Raw genomic sequence first — 21327 nt, forward strand, 5'->3', positions numbered from 1 at the left:
AAATTAATTTCAAAACCAACTTCTATTTAATAAATTGCCATTACATTTAAATCTGCAGATTAGTGCCTAAAGCAATTTGCCCGTACATCAGTCGGTTGTGTAATTGGAGTTTTAACGGTCGCTAATTAGGTTAATTTCGGAATAGCACGGCTTCTACCCCTTACGTAGTTGGATAACTATGTGTCAATGACGACGGATGAAATTTATGTAGAAATGTAATGTGTTAAGACTTCTAGGTGCGAAATTGAATTCAATTGATGCCGAATTCCATCTTGTATCAGCTGCACCATGCTCGATATAAATAATCGTGTTCATATCAAAAATATTAAAGTTTTATGTTTGGATATTAAGATATTCCTGCTTCACGTAAAAAATAGCTGAACGGATTTCTATGAAGTTTTACATTGACACACAAATAGTGCATTGCCTAGGCTCTTTATCATGAAAGTCATCACCTAAAGTTGTGTTATATATACACATACATGGACGCCATAAGATGGGCTGCATCTACTGTCGGAGGTAAACAGGACAGTCTGATAATATCCTGAATTAAGAGGAATCCTACTTACCTATGTGGGAATCCACGTGGGATGTGATTATATACAAGAGCTAGTTAAGGTGAAGATCAATCAACGTCAAGGGGTGAGATTAAGACGCAATTTATTCAATGATTCGCAGAAATTGAGATTTACCTCTACGGGGTTCTGGGTAAATAAGGTATTTACTATGATTATAATAAGGACAGAAACTGGATCTGTATTAATGTGTATAGGTAAATTACAGATTGTATTGTACTTAAATTATTTTCGTCAACTCAAGTAATATATTATTATTTGAAATTCTGTCGTATCTGCGGACATAAAAGAGAGTAGGTAATGTTGAAATAATTAACGATGAAACAAATTTTTATCACTGCAATATTAAATTCCTTAGATACCTATCTACCTAAAGGTTAAACCCAAACAATTCATCGTTTTATTCAAATCATACAATTACATAAACCATGAATACAATTAAACCTAATAGAAATTAAAACTTAAACTAAATTATATTTTGAGTAAATGACACCACTAATGATTTAAAATTTATTATTTTATAATATGTTTATTGTCGGCTAGTCCTTAGTTAAATCAATAACATTTCCTTGTTTTTGCTTTAATAATTCTAAAGTTTTAAAAACTATTGGACGCTTTTGTATTGCAACAACGTCTTTATCTTGATTTAAATCGTCATTCATTATTTGTGTTGTAGATGCTTCGTATGAAGAATGTTGCAACGCAATAGAACGGGTTCTGCAAGAAATAATTAATTTAATGTATTACGTTATGTATAATATAAATGTAAAAGCGAATTCAATTGCTTAAGAGCGCTCTTACAAGAAAAGTCGAAATAATGCAAAATTGATGATACTAGTCGACGAAATTCAGGACTTTGTGCTCCTTATTAGAAACAATGAGTACTTGTTCCAGTAAAAGCGTCTTCTATTTTTTTAAATATCGTTGTAAATATTAGAAAAAGGACTTATTAAATAAGTAATGAATTTTTTTCTGATGGTCGTTTCCGAAAAACCGCGTGAAGCACTGAACGGCAAGCTTTTATTTGGAAATGTTGAGAAGTTTTCTCTGCTAAACCTGGCTATTTTGTATTACTAATACCCTGTACTTTAAGCATATCAAACGATATTTTTCCTACATACCTTTGAGAAAGAGAAAATCAAAGTAAAACGAACTCAATTTTCTCTCCGAAACAAGTGTCAATTTCTACGAAAATCTACTTAATATCGAAGTCATTTTCATACTCAAGCAATCTGCAACGTTTGCTTATACTGTTGGTATACATTAGTGTTTATGAAATTCTACTATAATTTTTTGGCAATTTTTTGAAAACTACTCTATATTACCGATGACGCGCGCTCACCAGCTCAGTGCCGCGGCAGAGCTTGTACAGGCAGGACGTGTGTCGGTCGGCTCCGCACATTTTCAACGGCGACGACGAGGTTTTTTATCATTGTGTGCGGCGGGCGCCGTGTAAAACGCTATACTGTGTGCGTGTAAACCGCAACGAGAGACTTTGATCCTAGCACTGTTTTTATAGTATTATAATTTATAATGGTACAGTTTAATAAACTACCGGACAGGATTAAAAATATTTGGAACGACCTGACATTCTATATGTATTTATTTGACTCAAGATAGTACTCAGAGTGTGATGATGGAGCCGGAAGGTGGTCACCGGTACCAATCAACCATGCAACTAAACCACTTAGTGTTTAGGCTCGTTTTATTCGTCTCAACAAGATCTTTGACACAAGATAGTACTCAGGGTCTGATGATGGAGCCGGAAAGTGGTCACCAGTACCAATCAACCATGCAACTAAACCACTTCGTGTTTGGGCTCGTTTGATTCGGCTCAACAAGATCTTTGACTTAAGATAGTACTCAGGGTCTGATGATGGAGCCGGAAGGTGGTCACCAGTACCAATCAACCATGCAACTAAACCACTTCGTGTTTAGGCTCGTTTTATTCGTCTCAACAAGATCTTTGACACAAGATAGTACTCAGGGTCTGATGATGGAGCTGGAAGGTGGTCACCGGTACCAATCAACCATGCAACTAAACCACTTCGTGTTTGGGCACGTTTGATTCGGCTCAACAAGATCTTTGACTCAGGGTCTGATGATGGAGCCGGAAGGTGGTCACCAGTACCAGTCAACCATGCAACTAAACCACTTCGTGTTTGGGCTCGTTTGATTCGTCACAACAAGATCTTTGACACAAGATAGTACTCAGGGTATGATGATGGAGCCGAAAGGTGGTCACCGGTGCCAATCAACCATGCAACTAAACCACTTCGTGTTTGGGCTCGTTTGATTCGGCTCAACAAGATCTTTGACTTAAGATAGTACTCAGGGTCTGATGATGGAGCCGGAAGGTGGTCACCAGTACCAATCAACCATGCAACTAAACCACTTCGTGTTTAGGCTCGTTTTATTCGTCTCAACAAGATCTTTGACACAAGATAGTACTCAGGGTCTGATGATGGAGCCGGAATTTGGTCACCGGTACTAATCAACCATGCAACTAAACCATTTCGTGTTTGGGCTCGTTTGATTCGTCTCAACAAGATCTTTGACACAAGATGGTACTCAGGGTCTGATGATGGAGCCGGAAGGTGGTCACCGGTACTAATCAACCATGCAACTAAACCAATTCGTGTTTGGGCTAATCAAACGAGCCCAAACACGAAATTGTTTAGTTACATGAGAGACTGGTACCCGTGACCACCTTCCAGCTCCATCATCAGACCCTGTGTATCTTCAGTGTCAAAGATCTTGTTTAGACGAATCAAACGAGCCCAAACACGAAGTGGTTTAGTTACATGATAGACTGGTACCCGTGGCCACCTTCCAGCTCCATCATCAGACCCTGTGTATCTTCAGTTTCTTGTAACTTGTTTCTTGTAAAAAAGCGAGTACCTATAATTTCTTTCGAGTAATATACGTTCATAAGTACGAGTATGGGGCTATTCATAAATTACGTCGTTTCAAATGGGAGGAGGGGGGGAGGGGGTCATGGACATCGGATGATGGTAGCATGACGTAGGAGGAAACAGAGTCATCCGAAGCATGATTTTTGGATGATTTGAGGGATGGGGGGGTCAAAAATAGACGACGTAATTTATGAACAGCCCCTATGTACATTTGCACTGCATTTAGTATTTTCGTACTTACCAAATAACAGTTTTAGGACTTTATAAGTTAAGTACAGTTAGTGTTGTTATGGTTGATTTCAAAATGCTTCGCGAAGGATCAAGAATGTTTAATCCATCATTGTAGTGCGAGTGTGGTAGAAGGGATCGGAATACTGAGCTCGCACGGCCTGCCGCAGCGCGTAAAATACCTAAACTCGCTCAACCCCGAAATGTAATAGCACTCTTAAATGATTCCTTGTACCTTCTGAAATGAGTATCAATGAATACACCAAGTTCTTTTGAGATAGCTTTGTGGCATGAGGCCGTAATGGTTTCATCGCATTTATTTTCTTTCGATTTTTTCATTTTCTTCATAAATTCGGTCCCTTCATTCTAAGAACGTTACTTAATGATATTGAAATTATCAATAAACAAATGACGAATGTGTTGATTACCTACATGATTCTTCAGGGAAAAGTCGTTAGCTAGTTTGGTTTTAAAAAGTGCCATCTAGCGACTATTTGCTACTTCAATTTATTTGCACAATTAATAATAATATGTATATACATGGATAAGTGTAATATTGTTAATTGATGATTATTATTGTTATAATGTGAAGTTATTAAACACAAATGTTAATTTCATAATAAAGTTATATAATAATAATTATAAGGAAAATCCGCCACCTAGCAGAAATACTATCTAACTATTCACTCGCAATGTCGGCGAAGAGGAACAACTTAGTTATAGAGTATATACATTCACAGTATGTACAAACACTTCCGTCTTTATCCCCGTAGTAAAATTAGAAATGGTATGTACTAAATTCAATCGCAACCGCGAGTTAAACAACTCATGGGAATTAGTTATTCTATGTCATGGGTTCCTTTAAAACATATTCAACAAACAGCGCCATCTATTAAAACACGATGTTACTGCTAAGAGTACTGTGAGCACTGCACTGTGTATAGGTATCTTGCGTTGAATCATAACAATTGAGTGTTGAAACCTGCCAACAGATGGCATAAACAATCGTATAGAGAGCGTTGTAGTTTTTAAGAAAAAATAGTATTATTTTTTAAGGTTCCCTAGCCTACATGGCGAAAACCCTATAGTTTCCCAAATCAAAAAACCTAAAAATGTTTTCCCGGAAATTATATTATGCAAGTAATTCGTGTTGGCGTCTTTTATTAGCAGCTACTTTATCTAGTACTTTTTTAGACAATAAATCTGGGTGCACTATGTCACATTGGATATACAATAGGTATCGGTAATGTAACAAATTATCAATTGGGGAAAAAAAAAACTCTCTAAATACCGGGCAAACAGTTTACAGATTAGATACTTATAGCTTTTTATTATGCAGATTTTTGTATGTCCTCGAATATAGACTAATAATTCAATAATAATAATATTTGTTCAGAAATAAATTAAAACTACTTAATGCTTCTTCATTCCCCTTTTCTATTATATTGTATAGATTTAAAATTTATATTTTAATTGAACATAATATTATCATTTAGATGTTTCATAATCTGATTAAGTGTAGAAAATGAAAGTCCTCTATTTTTTCCCTTAAAACATGAATATTGCGAAATCATCCAATCGTACATCTATGACACTTCTCCGTTTTCCTTTTAACACAGACTTAAATTCCCATCTCAAATTACGACATACCTACCTACACATAACTCACATAAGTGAAAGCTAATGCAACATTTGGTCACTTCAATACGTCTATTGAACTGAATAAATATCTAACGAGTGGATTACACAGCAAGTGATTGTCCAATTAAATGGACAGTTTCTTGCTAAGTGTACAATACTCGAGCGGAAAGTATTTCGGTTACAGTTTGATGGGATGAAACGACGCAAGTGAAGTAATGGGTTTCAACAGAGCTCGATTACAATCGGCTTGTTTTAGAATAATGCACGCATTTTACACTACACTATAAAAATCGTTTGCTCCATATCACTAAGAGTATGATCACTCATATTACCTAATGGCCGCATGGATGGTAAGTTTTAGTACCGCCTTAAGGTGACAGTCCATTTCCAACGACAGCTGCATACTATGTGTATACTGTTCATTTTACTATGGAAATTGACAATGACAGCGACGCGTTCAGTACCGGTAGTGCAGCTGCGGTTAGAAATGGAATATTACCATTAGGTGGGAGTAGGATGCAACGGGTGTTCCGGAATCCTAAATATCAAACTTATGAAAGCAAAGGATTTTTTTAGCACATATATTATGCACATCCAGAGAGTAGGTACCTAATAAATTAATAATAGACTAGACTTTAATGGTTAATGGTCATTAACGATACCTATTCATTTTATCATCTAAATAAGTATTGAAAAATGATAATTTCCATCTGTCTTATGTACAATTAATTGTTTACATCATATACCTACATACTATGTCATCACTCACATTAGTCACATTCACAGAACCTACCTACAAAAGGGACCTCAATTCAGCCCCATCGCAACCTTGGATCGCAGTATTAACCTAAAAGTTAATCTGCGTAAAAATATCAGCGTTATCTTCCAACCCAACGCAACGCTATATTATAAGTGTTATCAAGTTTCGACTTCCCGGAAACGCACAGTACTCACTTCCATCGTTTCCCAAGATGGCAGATTGTTTTTGCAATTTTATTGTCTTTTAATTGTAAAGACAGTATTAGCCTACTTTTTTATTTATCTCAAGATCCACACGCTAATCACGCCCTTCTGTAATTAACGAGTAGAATATTATTATTATTTCTATCTAATTATATTCTACATAACATTAAATCTTAAAAACTTGATGGATGGACGGAAGTACATTAGGACGGACAACAAAGTTATCCTATAAGGGTTCTGTTTATTCCTTTTGAGGTACGGAACCCTAAAAATAATGTATATAAATGTCTTCAAATCGTGGTGGTATGTTGATGATATTACCCCTGGAGTTGCACGCGTCCATAGATTCAGTAACCGCTTGCCAACAAGCGACCGTATGCTTGTTTACCACCGATGTGGCATAAATAACCAGTGTTGTGTCACAAGCAATCCAAGCGCGTCTAAAGTCGGAATAAATACCAATTACTTAAGTACCTACCTGTAATTCGCTCAAATTTGTTTTAACCGTGACAAATTAGAAAGTTGATATTGATTTAGACGGAGCCCTTTTATTTGTCGGAGAAAATTATATAAGTAATTGCCTTTAAAAGGCCCTAATAGGTACTACGTGTTGAAATTTTAATTCCTCGATGAGTGAGGATAGCTATGCTATAAATGTAAAAAAGGTGGCATAAAATAAAGACCATTTTGCGACATTACATAGAAATGGAATCGTATATACACGGTGTAACATGAGGAAACCGAATAATTTTAACCACGCATTTCTGAGGTCAAAAGAAGGAAAAAATGTAATATGAGTTTAGGTCAATTTCGCCAAAAAAAAATTTTTTTTTATTTTTGTTTTTCAATTTTTTGAATGTATTTGTACATAAAAAATAAATGTTATTGGTAAACTTGTTACTTAAAATTGATTTTTACAATTTTTTTTCGTAAAACCATCTGTTTGCAAAGTGTTACTTGTCACTTTTTGACATCTATCAATAAGTATATTTAGACTACGTCCCATAGCAGCAACATTACCATCAAAAAGGCATTTTACATTATGTAACAACAAAAACTTGTTTATTTTTAAATTAATATTATCTCTGAAACTAGGCGTTTATTAAAAAAAGTTTATAGGACATTTTTGTCTCTAAATATGATCAGGAATAAGCTGTTAAAATTATTCGGTTTACTCATGTTACACCGTGTATAACATCTAGTTACAAATAGGCCGTGTTGCCGTGTACTTTTCAGGAAAGAAAATTTGTAGATACGCATTGTCAAAAATAGTGAAGGGAATTATAAAAAAGAAAAAGTTACATTTCTACTACAGTTTTTGAAATTATATGAACTTTCAGTATGACCCATGTAACATCATCTTGAAATAATAATCTTCTTACGAATATAAAACTTTACTTTAAAAGGTTACCTGAGGTTTAAATAAAAGAGGTCTTTTTATGTAAATACACCGCACGGTTTACCCTACGCTACTACCAATATTATAAACTTAGTCACTAGTGACTAGACAATTTTTGTTTCTAAATATAGGCTAGGTTGTTTTAGGTTTAGTTCTAAATATGGCCTTTTTTTCCAGATTACAAATTCAACCTCATAAATTCGTTGAAACAAATCAGCTAAATTAGTTAAGGTAGGTACTTATTTATTTTTCATATGACATCCCTTTGCTGGGCCAATGTTTATTAAGTTGTTACGTTATGAAAGCTTGACGAATCGGCGCCCATTCCGTTCCAAGCTAATAATTTGTTTCCTATCATTTCATAGTCTCTTCTTAATATTATGCAATTTGTTTGATGTTCCGATAATTCGGTCGAAATAATTATTGCTTAATTTTGTAATGTTTTTAGGTACTTTTATTTTGTGGAAGCCATCGCGAGTTAGCGACCCAAGATCTTCAATGCTTTGTTGCCTATACAAGAATAAAAAGGGTGCCAAAAACATACAAAATGATCTGTAATTGCGTCAGATTTTTAATGTTTGTACTTACTTTTGTTTTGTGAACGCCATCGCGATTTAGCGACCCATGATCTTCAATGCTTTGTTGCCTATACAAGAATAAAAAGGTGCCTAAAACATACATAAATAATGATCTGTAAATGCGTCAGATTTTCTCAAATTGACAAAAGCAACACTTGAAATACTCGTTAAAACCTAATAGAGCACTTGTGCAATCTCTGCAATTAGACATCAATTTGAGAATGAAACATTTTGTTCCCAATAAATCTTTCAAGTCTGCTGAACACGTTAACACATTACCACGTTATTCGATGTCGGTAATAACTACATAACATTTTATGTTAATAGCGTTCCGAAGAATGCTTCCAAACTATAGTTGTCTATTAGTTATTCAGAGGGGAATGGGATTATGATGTAGGTACCTACGGTACGTACGTAGGATGTAGTTGTACTCATGTACACTCGCGAGCAAAGAAACAGAATCACCTCACATGTTTGGATGCTCCGCTGAATAACTTTTTTAATTTTCATGCTATCCTGATCTATAAAATTTATGTCGACCTCCAAAGTCTTCTTAGTGACTTTTTCCGTAACATAAGTCATGGAAAAATTTTCAAAATAAAAAAAAAGGTATAAAAAATCATAGATTTCCAAGCAATCACTGATCTGGAGGGAGGGTTTCCAAGGTTATTTAATGCAAGGTGAAATGTAGTATTTTAATGACCCATACGTCACAAATTGTATAGGTACCTATGTAAGGACCGGTTTTAGGCGATATGACTAAGAGATCCAATTCACATCTAATAGATATCTTACTCTATCTAACGTAAAAGTGACATTGGTTGCCCGAATTGCGCTGCAAAAGAGAACTAGTTGATATCTAAACTATAACGGATCTAGAATGGATCTAGTACGTGTCGTCTCTTGTGAATATCTCGAAGTTCGAATAAGGCAGAGGATATCAGAAACGGAGACGCCTTTTTTCTGTTGTAGATCTATATGTACGTATGTGACCCCATAAACCTGTTTCTGTGTTACGCAGTTCCTGGCGAATCTGAATCGGCGACATCCAAGCGCTTAATGTATTGACTCGTTTTGCAGACTCCATGGCGCCATGACAAAGAATAAAAAACCAAGAAGAAAAAGTCCAAGCAATTTACAAAATAACTTAAGTTTCTAACTATGCGTGATGGAGCCTTGCCCTTGCCTTAACTTAAAGGGTAAATCTTGAAGTAAACTTACTTTCCTTTTTTTATTTAGAATTGGGTAAAATATACATTAATTACAATAAATGCTGAAATCACATTATTTTAATAAAATAAAATGTTACGGTGTTTAAATAGTTTTAAACGGTTAGTCAAGGCTACTAATTAATTGATTTACAAAACGTAAATGCTGTCATAATACTACCACGGCTCTTTAGAAAGCTACGTACTATGTTCAGATTGTTTTATTGTAGCTAATAGATAATTAAGTATAAAAGCCTTTTCGTATGTCATCGTAAGCTAAGAATGTTCAAAAAATACAGATAACAAAGGCAATTCAGTACAACAATAGCCACATATGCTTTTAGGCAGAATTGGACTTGAACTCGTACTATGTTTAATCTTTGCCCGTTGCAGAAGTTTAAATTTTTGCAAGCTTCTCCGTTGCAGCGACCCAGTGCAGTGTGCGGTGATCAGTGAATGTGTTTAAACTAAGAAATTACTAATTTCGCAAGTGTTACTTAATAATCTTTTTTTAAGTTATAGGGGAAATAATAAGTTGTATTAACATAAAAATATAAATATTTCCCCACGGAAACCGCGCTTCCGCGTTACCGCGCTTTTATTCTTAAACTAATATACATAATATATGCGTACTTATTAATCTAGTTCTAATTTTAGTAAGTTGAATTTATTTCCTTCCACTACACACGTAACTATTAAGCTTGTGTAACATTTTTTTATTAGTGAAGACTGGGTAAAAATCTTATAACTCGTATATCTAAATCTTGAAATAAGATTTTAACGTTCTAATAGATCATTGCAATTATATCATATTACATTTATATTTATAAGATAAAGATAAAATTAAATCGCTACTTGACTTTTCAGCCACAATGGGACTCCCACGTTTCGAAAAATGTTGCTGCATATTTGACTTGAAGACTGGGAATATCATACTAGGATGTATTAATGCTGTAAGTATTAACAAGCGCACTGGATAGTTTCCATAATTTATTATGTTGTCCTTGTTTATAAAGCCAGTTTAATAATTACAAAACTGAAGTGCTTCATTACTCGTAATTCATAAATTAAAGAACGATTTTTTCTGATTTGGTTATTTATCAGATCAGAACACTAACGCTCATTAAAGTTTTATTTAAAATTCGTTTGGCCTTGCCTATCAGTTTTATATCTACTTTTTTGGAGAAAAAACACATGTTTTCATGCACACTTTGTCTTCGAACACTACTCATGCTCTTAAAGTTAGTGTTTAAGTCGCGTGTAAGCGGCACAAAGTTGCTTTTTATGCTACTTATCTTACCCTTACTTACCCTTATTAAAATAGGGATAAACTCCAAAACCTACCATACAAATTGCCACTGCTGCAGCTTATTAATTAAAGTAATTATTTTTTTAATAAGTTCATAATTTTTATTACAGTTTTTATCATTTTGCCTATTCGTGGCAATGATAGTGGCTGCATGTGAATTTGGCACAATGGAAAAAGATACAGCCAAGGAAATGGAAATATTCAAAAGCGTCGAAGCAATAGAAGTAGATGCCAGGATCAGTGGACTGTATGCCATGTCAGTAATATTGGTGCTCATGTTTCTGGCGAAGCTCTTGTTTGACGTATTTTTTGTCATCGGCGTGATAATGGTACGGGACAATAATTCTGTTACTTTTGTTAGTTTTGTTATAAAAATATTAAATAATTGATTTAGTGAGTCTCACGATTATTATTATACGAATATATAATCAATATCACGAACCAAGCACGAATCAATATGTAATGCAAGCATAAAAATTAAAATATGCATTTTTATTTTTAAAAAAATTATAAGGAGAAGACTCTCAATTTGTTTGGGGAAGTTTCAAAGGTGGGTGGGGCCAATTTGGACTACATATTTCAGATTATACTATAGTTGGTCCCTTTATCCCCATACTTGGCATATATTACGCATATATTCTTTAAAAACACATTTCAGCAGGAAAACTTCCAGATGTTCTTATTTATGTCAAGATGTTCTTAACACTTTTCTTAATCCTCAAAAAGTAAAAATTAACTTCGCTATATTCGACAAATAAATTGAGAGCGATTGTTCCCTAAAGCAAATAAAAATAACCCTAATCTTTTTTCTACTACAAGAACATTCAAACGTGTTCTGTGGTCCAGTACGCAATGCAAAAATTTTAGCAATATTTTATGTATTATAATATCATAGTTTTTTTTTTCAGGAACGGAAAGGCATTATCAAAGCCTATTTCATCATGTGGACCGTATTCATGTTACTTTCTATGTTCACTTTCTTTCTCAATTGCGAGTATTGGGGTGTGAAGACGATCATCACTGAAGTGGTCTACCTCAGTAAGTTTGCATTCTTTTAGGTTGTATTCGTTATTCAATCGGTTAACGTTTACATGTCCGGAAAATTTTAATTTAGGGACAGTCACGCTCCGTGATTGTTGAGCCATTTAGGGTTCTAGATTTTAAATTGGACATTCCATAGCGTAAGTATTGATCAACCAATGATCTACTTAGATTCGTCAGACCAGACGTGACGTGACAGACAGGTGTAACCTGACTTGCATTTTAATACTTACTAGCTGATAATATTTGTAAAATCAAGAAATGTCAGAAGTTAACGGACTTAAACAAGCTTTTACTTTTACCTTCTATCATGTGAGAGCTTTGCAAAAGCGTGTAACTGTAATTAGATACATTATTTGTATTTTCTAAGCTGGTAAAGAGCCATAAAGCCCTATGTTAACAACCATTGTTGCTACTCCAACTGCTAACTGAGTCCAAAGCACAAGTGTTCATTGTAAATTGATTTCTTTATCTGTCTCTCATTCGGGCTTACTTTTTTCCAATAGGTATACAATTATTAATAGTTATTTGTTTTACAAGGGGGCAAAATTGTTGCTTAACCAAATCTTTCGTTTGCTCGCTAGAGCAAGCGAAACATTCTTAAATTGATCCTTGAGCGTAGCGAGTGGTTCGAAAAGTGAAATCCTGGGCGTTCCGAGAGTTTAAAGGTACGAGGGTCAAACAAATATTGCCACCGAGTGAAACACAAAATTTTTGAACACCCCAATGCGAGAAAAATACTGTAAAATGTCAAACAAAATCAAACCAAATCAAATGAACGTAAATTTTTCATTAAAAAAGTCAATTCTACCAGCTAACATAAGGAAATAACTCAAAATTTGCAACAGAGTACTTTGCGAATAAAATGAAACTTTCTCATCTGTTTTTGAACAAGCAAGAAAGCCTTTACCAGCTGGTGTGGTGAAAAATATATTACACTTATAGATTTGATGAAAATACTCACAAAATTGTATATAATGAACTGATTGATTAATTTCTTTCCAGGTATAAACGTGTACGCTATGTTGGTGTGTCACAGCTTTTATGTGCAACTTAATATGCGCGAAGAAGTCTAAAATACCGTGTCAATTACGAATAGTTATGAAGTTATAGTGACAATATTAAATAGAAGTTGATAAGAATTACCCAAAAGTCCGTTTTTATGGTTCCATGGCCAAAATGGCAAAAACGAAACCCTTAGAATTACTAATTTGCTTTAATTAGGTATGGTTGGGTACTATATAAATAATAGGCTAAATGAAGAGTTATGTACTTATTATATTTATATATATTTAAACTGCTTATAAAACCATAACATGTTTGTTATTTAATAAAGTTTAATCTGGTTGTATTCTATTTTTCGTATTTTGAAATAAATATCATATCTTTTCGATAGCTTTTCCCAATAAAAGTGAACTGACACTGTATAAATACCTAAAATAAAAGATCAATATTTTTGATAGATAACTGTCTAGTACGCGGAAGCCTCATACAAAAATATAAAATAAATCGCGTCTCCCCGTCCATTTTCGAATAAAACAAATTAAATTCTTTTTTTAATACCATTGATTTAAATTCTAATAATTATTCTTGTATGGTGAGCCCCTAGAGAATACATATACAGTGAAACCTGGTTAAGTGGGACCTGGATAAGTGAGAAACCTCTATAGCTGGGACTCATGGTGCGGTCCCGACACTTTAGCACTGAATTACCTCTGTTACTGAGAAAAAACGAACCTCTATAACTGAGATTCGTTATTGTGATTTTATAGTCATATTTACCTCTATAACTGAGACAGAGAGTGTATTTTACCTCTTTTACTGAGACTATATTTATAAGATTACATTTTCCTAATTGTTTTTTGGAATTTTATAGGGAATTGACTTCTATATCTGAGATAACGTCAATCTATGACCTCTCTAACTTGGACTTCATTGAACAATTTCCGTATTCTTACTAACTCTTAGTCAATCCACAAATTCCGCATTTGCCTAATTGTGTCTAAACAACTTCAAGTTTGATTTAGTTAATTTATGTAAGTAGTTAAAACTATCGAAACGAAAGCTGAAATTTTGATAAGTAACACGAAAAAATAAATTTTCATTTATTAAATTTCTAATACGCATTGAAGTCCATATCAGATTTAATTTAATTTTGAAATATCTATCCTTTGAAGAATCATTCAAAATTAATTCAAAGAAATATTAAACAGACTAAAAAAATATTTAGGGACAAGGATTATTTTACCTTATTTATTTTTAAAGATAATTACTAAATACCCTATTAACCACCTCTATAACTGAAATATACTCTATTCTCACCTCTATTAATGGGACCCTCTGTAAATGAGACAGAAATTTATTTGTACCTGGCTAACTGGGAGCCTGGGTAAGTGGAAAACCTCTTTAAGTGAGACAAATTTGCTCGCCCATTGAGATCTCACTTATCCAGGTTTCACTGTATTTATATTGGCAGTAGTAGCGGATTTGCGTCAGAAAGGTCGTCATTCAAGCGCCCAGCGTATCGACTCATTTTGCAGACATCTTGTCGCCAAATATGGCAAAGAATAAGATTGTTCAGAAGAAAAAAATTGAAATTTACAATTTGTGTTGCTTTCCCTGCCTGTAAGTATTAAATCATTTTTTATCATATAGATAGGTACTCGATTTTAACGTAAAACCCCGTTTAAGTTAAAAGTTGTTTTCATATTTTAAACTAAATTTCCTGAATCATATCGTCGTCGAAAACGCCGAAAGCGTCGTCTATTCAAGTCCTACATTTATCGAAAAAATGATAATAAGTTTGACGCTTCCTGAAGCATCGCCGCTGTCGCAATTAGATTGTAACCTTTCCCGAATCATTTCATTGATTATGTTGTTTTCGCTACATTTTTAGAGAAAAACTCTACATATGCCATATGCCCCGGCGAGAGGAGTAGTGAATTATGGATTTGTTTCTTTTGGTCCGCCCCAGCTTCGACAAATCGCTCGAATTGCCGTTTCTTGGCCTCTGCAATAAGGTACACGTCGACTTCCATAGAAGTGGCAGTTTCTAAGTCAGACATTTCTGGTTAAATCAAAAGTTCATAGTTTATGAAGTACGAATTCTTTTCAACGTGACGCTTGCTTTAAAAACTCACCGTTCCGTTATATAATAGTTATTTAAGAAAGTTTTGAAATCATAAATTCTGACACCAAATAATTTTTAACTACATATAATATATTACCTAATAAAAAATTCAATGTATAAAAAATATCGACTTAGTGGGACTTTTGAACCTTTATCGATACGTTAAATTATTGTACTTGACTTTTAGGAAAGCTTCAAGTTTACATCGGATTAGTCTGGATTGCTGGAACTCTCGTTTCATTGATACTCTTAGTAATTACTATTAAAACTAACTTTTCGCCCGTATTATTTTAAGCAGTATGTTCTGTAATTTTGAATACAAGTAAGATGTTATTTACTACTTTTTTATTTCAAATAAAATGTTTTAAGGCTTTAGGCATATTAGGTATGTTTAATCTTTGTCCTACCGAAGATATGTAGTAGTTACAATTGTTCCCTTCGGTGCCGCCGCAGCGTCTCAGTGTTTGGTGAACGGTGAAAGTGATTTAAAGTAGGGAAATTATATTTTGTCATGTAAGTATGTTTTAATATCCTTAGAATATAAAAAAAAGTGAGTATACTGCAATATGCTTTAAAATTATTTTGATTATCCTTCAAACAAACCAAGCTCTCTTATAAATTATGAAAAAAAATAAAAATTAAAAATAATACTTAGAATTATAAGTTATAATTCTAAGTATTATTTTTAAACATTATTAATTAGCACAGTCAAGTGTAAAAATATGGGTCCCACATCATACCTACTCAAAAATATGCTCCATAGTTCTTTGTCAGCGAATTATGATCTATATGAGACATATTTTTGGGTAAGTTATATGCACCCAATTTTTACACTTGATGGTACAAGAGGAAAATATTTTCCACAATTTTTTCTTATAGAATCGTACCAATGTCATTTTTATTAGCATCGCTAATTAGTTAATACCTATAAATATAAATTGAAGGCAACCAGTTACAGCCGCTTCAGAATGGATGTATTTATTTTATAATAAATTTTAAAATTGGTGTTGTGTAAATGGCAAAAAATCCAAGTATTTTCAATCATTAATTCACGAGAAGTGATGAATTCAAACTGTTAACAAACCAATTGAAATATGAACTGGATTTTCAGTTTTAATGTATTTACTTTTTGAAGTCAATTTAATTCTAATTTTATATGGGAAAAATCATTTATTTACAAACAAGATATATACAGTGGTATTACTTAAAATCAATTAATAGCTTAAATCTAAAATAGGCATTGCTGTAAACAACGCTGTGGTTAGTTACGGGTCCATTAAGACGAAATTTAATTTTTCAGCTACAATGGGTCTCCCACATTTGGAAAAATGTTGCTGTTTTTTTGATTTGCAGACTGGAAATATTATATTAGGATGTATTAATGCTGTAAGTATCGCAATTAAATTTCACTGAATTGAAGTTATGTTTATAATAAAGTATTTTTTATTTGTAGCTGAATGTAAAATGTCGGGGTTTGCCACAGAGCTATGGACTAAATCTCAAATAATAGATGTTGCTCGAATAGCGGCCAAGTTGAAGTGTGATTGGGGTCTCAGGACTATGAAAAAATAAAACCATCTGATAAGCACAAACAAAATTTTGAAAAACCTGTCGTTGTTATTTTTTGTGGGTCTTTGGAAGGTTCGAAATTTTACGAATATATTATATTTAACAAATTTAAAAATTACATTTTCAGTTCTTGTCATTTTGCCTCTTCGTGGCAATGATAGTGGCTGCTGTTGAAATTGGCGCTATGGAAAGAGACACAGCCAGTGAATTAGGATTGTTCAAGGGGGACGAATCAGGCGAAGCAGGCGAAGCAATCCTACTAGACGCCCAGCTTAGCGGACTATACGCCATCGCAGTTATACTGGTGTTCATGTTCCTGGCTAAGCTTTTGTTCGACGTGTTTTTCGTCATTGGCGTGATAATGGTACGAAAAAATAATTTTATTATGTTTGTCATATAAATGCATGTAATCCCTAGCGGTCTTGCATGACTTGCGTTCTCACGCGCGAGTCTATACTTGAAATCGCGCTTGATGTATGGAGTCGCACGCGAGAAGCAACTCATGCTAGACCGTCTGATAGAACTAAAAATATCTAGATTTACTTATAGAAAAATAACGATATTAACTTCAACAATAAAATTCTATTACTTTTCCCAAGTAGTCATGTCCATTTTACTTATATCGTTCGACGTCCGTCGACCACCCATTGGAAATAAGCATCGATAAAATACGCATTATAGCACTGCAAGAAGTTTTGAAATAATAACTATAATTATATCCTTTTCAGGAACGGAAAGGCATTATTAAAGCCTACTACATCATGTGGACAGTATTCATGATACTTTCTTCGTTTACTTTCTTCCTCAATTGGAAGTACTGGGGTGTGAAGACGATCATGTCTGAAGTGGTCTACTTATGTAAGTTTCTTTTTCATGTTGGGAATATTAGGTACCAAATCAATTTTACAAAATTATATGGTTGATATATAAGTACAACCAATTGATTTTCATTTTCATGCTTTTAACACAATTTGGAGCGTTTTTTTGGCGCACCGCTAGCACTAATAGGAATGACCTATTATATAACTTGTGTTAAGTAACAACTGTCTTATCTTATACCTTTAAACGAGTAATTATTGTATGTATATATATTTATTTATAAATAAATATCATAAATAAATAAATATTATAGGACATTTTTACACAAATTGACTAAGCTCCACGGTAGGCTCAAGAAGGCTTGTGTTGTGGGTACTCAGACAACGATATTATGTAATATATAAATACTTAAATACATATAAAACAACCATGACTCAGGATCACATATCTGTATCATCATACAAATAAATGCCCTTACCAGGATTCGAACCCAGGACCATCGGCTTCATAGGCAGGGTCACTACCCACTAGGCCAGACCGGTCGTCAAAATTTATACATACGAGTACATATATTTTGGGATCTCGAAAATCCTTCGATGCTGGTAATGAACGTAGGAGCTTTAAATTTTTCCCTAAGAATAATACAGAATATTTAGAAAATATATTAGGAGTGAAATGATCGCTTTCATTTTTGTTCGCAGGTTTAAACTTTTACTCCGTGTTGGTGTGTCACAGTTATTATGTTCAACTCAACATGCGTGAAGAAGTCTAAAAATACCAATCCTAAAAAAATATGCCGCCAAAGTAATATTAGTAATATTACACCTTTTCATATATACTTTTTAATACGAATAGGTATCAATGTATGATAATACATTTTTAAAATGTTCCTATGTTATGTGGCTACTCGTTTGTTACACATGGTTATTTTTGTAGTCGTTTAAATTAAACAGTACAAGTCTGCATTGGCGGGTTATAATATGAATACAGGACGATCTAAATAAATTTCAAATACACTATTTTCACCCCTATGTAACACGAGAGACATAACTTTTAATGTTAAAATATCGAAAAATTTCCCCGTGTACATCCCACTGTTTTTTACCTTTTCCCTTTTTGAAAATTGTAGAAAGATTATTATTATTTTCAGTTACTGTAATTAATGAACCAATGTAGCCCTCCGAATCGCTAAACTTAAGTGGCAGTAGGCGGGGCACATTGCCGACCGATGCCCATTGGGGCGGAAAGCTGCGGAGTGGCGACCAAGTACTGGAAGGCGCCGCGTGGACTGGCCTATAACCGCGAAAATCGAAGTTCGCAAATTGCGGGCATTTTTCTCTGTCACTCTAATTTCGCCTTCATTGTAGTAAAAGAGAAAGATCCCCGCAATTCGCGAATTTCGGTTTTCGCGGTAGCCCCTCTCATGACTTGGTAAAGGTCGCGGGAGCGGGAGTCCGTTGGATGCGGGCGGCGTTAGACCGGTCATTGTGACACTCTTTGGGGGAGGCCTATGTCCAGCAGTGGACATCCACTGACTGATATGATTATGATGATAACTGTAATTAATGGATACGTACAACAAATAAAAGCCAGGTCGTTAAATAACACTCAATAATTAGACTTAAATCATTACGGGTAGGAGCCTATATAATTCGAGAGCTAAGCCTAGCATTGAGAAATTATAGTCAATTAAAATGTTTTTCACTTATAATATTTACTGTAACCATAAATGTTATAAATTATATATTAATAAAGTATTTAATCACGTTGTATTATGACTTTTGTTATTGTATGACGTGGAGTAGAAAGCCCCTTTCTCACAATTGTTTTTCATGCTACTACGCCGCACCTGCGAGTAATGGCTCCTCTACACGATGGGCCAACGCCGGCCACTCCAAGGGACGAAGTGATATTGCTATCTCATTCTACAGCATGGCTGCGTCCCTTGGAGTGGCCGGCGCTGGCCCATCGTGTAGAGCAGCCAAAAAGACGGACAAGTGCAGCCTATCATCCGTTTTTTTCATGCCACTGCGCCGCACCTGCGAGTAAAAAGACGGACAAGTGCACAAGCCAATCATCCGTTTTTTTCATGCTGTATCGGACCATGAAAACTCAGACTAACGGACAGTAAAATTCATTGTAGTGCACAATCGTCCTTAGTGTATTTCTCTAAATCGATTCAGGCGATCTTTTCAAACGAATACTGGTATGTATAAACGTACCTATTTAGCGAAGTCTGAAAACTTTTGCAATTTGAAAATGTAATTACTTCACCTAAAGACAAGGATTCAGATAGATTATAAGTATTGAAGGTAATTTCAATCATTTAATTAAAATTGTACTATTAAATGTTGAAACACACCTACATAATTATGTAAAGTTAAGAAAAACGTTATGATATAATATTTAAGTTATGTTTTTTGATACAATCATAAGTGTCTAATAGTCTAAACTAAATGTCATCCAAGCGAACGCGTGTTGTGGAACTAGTGTTTTCACTCATTAAAATACTCGAATGATTTATGTGATCAATGACCACCAAAAACATAAATGTAAAAAAGGAGAGCCAAGTTCAATACAAAAATTATGCTTGGCTGTGGGGCTCGCCGCAAAAAGAATGGAGATCTAAATGAGTGCCACTGCCAAGTTCTATGCAAAATCCAAATATGTATTTATAGGAACAAAATAACATTATAAACAAGTATTAAACTCTATTTCTTTGCTTTATTGGATACCTATAACAATTGCTGTTATTTAAAAAAATGTGAGATCTTAAAGTAGATTAGATTTGACTTGGCCAGTTTTCATTATATCAATCATTTTATATATATTGTAATTCTGATAAAACCTGGCCAAGCCAAATCTAACCTACTTTAAGATCTCACATTTTTTTAAATAACAGCAATTGTTATAGGTATCCAATAAAGCAAAGAAATAGAGTTTAATACTTGTTTATAATGTTATTTTGTTCCTATAAATACATATTTGGATTTTGCATAGAACTTGGCAGTGGCACTCATTTAGATCTCCATTCTTTTTGCGGCGAGCCCCACAGCCAAGCATAATTTTTGTATTGAACTTGGCTCTCCTTTTTTACATTTATGTTTTTGGTGGGATATCAATACTTTTTGTAAAGAAAACTAGGCAGGTATTGAGATTTAATGTTTTTTCTTGTGTTTCCGCTGTATGGTTTTTACTTCTGTTCTTTGTATAATTATGTGGTGCCGCGCGCCGCCGACGACACACCGTTGGCCGGTTGTTTAGAGCGTATTACAAGTTTTTTGTATGGGGACACCACTTATTTTTTGACTAAGCTTTATTTTAATATAGCAAATATAATAATACATATATTGGGGTAGTTTCAAATATCTGCTTGTAACGGTTCCAACGCTACAATAAAAAAATATTTTTTGTATGGGGACCACCCCTATTTTTTAACTTTTTTTTATTTTTAGATTTTTTCCTACGCTTACACACAATAACCGAGCTGGATTCCAAATTTCATCCTTCTAGGTCATCTGGAAGTAGGTTAGGTTTAGGTACTTATATGTCAGTCCCAATAAAAAATGGTTTTTTTGTATGGGGACCCCCCCTATTTTTAAACTTTATTTTATTTTTAGATTTTTCCCTACGGTTACACACAATAACCGAGCTGGATTCCAAATTTCATCCTTCTAGGTCATCTGGAAGTAGGTTAGGTTTAGGTACTTATATGTCAGTCCCAATAAAAAGTGTTTTTTTTGTATGGGGACCCCCCCTATTTTTTAACTTTATTTTATTTTTAGATTTTTTCCTACGGTTACACACAATAACCAAGCTGGATTCCAAATTTCATCCTTCTAGGTCATCTGGAAGTAGGTTAGGTTTAGGTACTATAAGTCATAAGTCAGTCTTAAAATTTACGACTTTTTGACCTTCATACCTTTATAACCGTTTGAGCTAGCTTCATGAA

At 34.1% G+C, this 21327-nt stretch overlaps 2 protein-coding genes across 3 annotated transcripts; both read left to right on the forward strand.

Annotated features, from left to right (window-relative positions):
• The first annotated feature begins 10368 nt into the window (after window positions 1–10368).
• LOC134672519 (uncharacterized) lies at window positions 10369–12933 on the forward strand. Its single transcript, XM_063530464.1, has 4 exons — window positions 10369–10460; window positions 10927–11145; window positions 11725–11854; window positions 12863–12933. The coding sequence occupies exons 1-4, from the start codon at window positions 10380–10382 to the stop codon at window positions 12931–12933; spliced, it is 501 nt and encodes a 166-aa protein (XP_063386534.1). The 5' UTR covers window positions 10369–10379.
• A 2491-nt stretch (window positions 12934–15424) lies between these two features.
• LOC134679617 (uncharacterized) lies at window positions 15425–18184 on the forward strand. Of its 2 annotated transcripts, XM_063538569.1 has the most exons (5): window positions 15425–15500; window positions 16288–16373; window positions 16684–16920; window positions 17285–17414; window positions 18077–18184. In XM_063538569.1, the coding sequence occupies exons 2-5, from the start codon at window positions 16293–16295 to the stop codon at window positions 18145–18147; spliced, it is 519 nt and encodes a 172-aa protein (XP_063394639.1). In that variant the 5' UTR covers window positions 15425–15500; window positions 16288–16292; the 3' UTR covers window positions 18148–18184. The 2 variants fall into 2 exon arrangements, with proteins under 2 accessions (XP_063394639.1, XP_063394640.1); XM_063538570.1 differs by lacking the exon at window positions 15425–15500 and having other exon boundaries at window positions 16263–16373.
• The last annotated feature ends 3143 nt before the right edge of the window (window positions 18185–21327 follow it).

This window comes from Cydia fagiglandana, chromosome 2 (assembly GCF_963556715.1).
Source record: "Cydia fagiglandana chromosome 2, ilCydFagi1.1, whole genome shotgun sequence".
Taxonomy (NCBI): domain Eukaryota; kingdom Metazoa; phylum Arthropoda; class Insecta; order Lepidoptera; family Tortricidae; genus Cydia; species Cydia fagiglandana.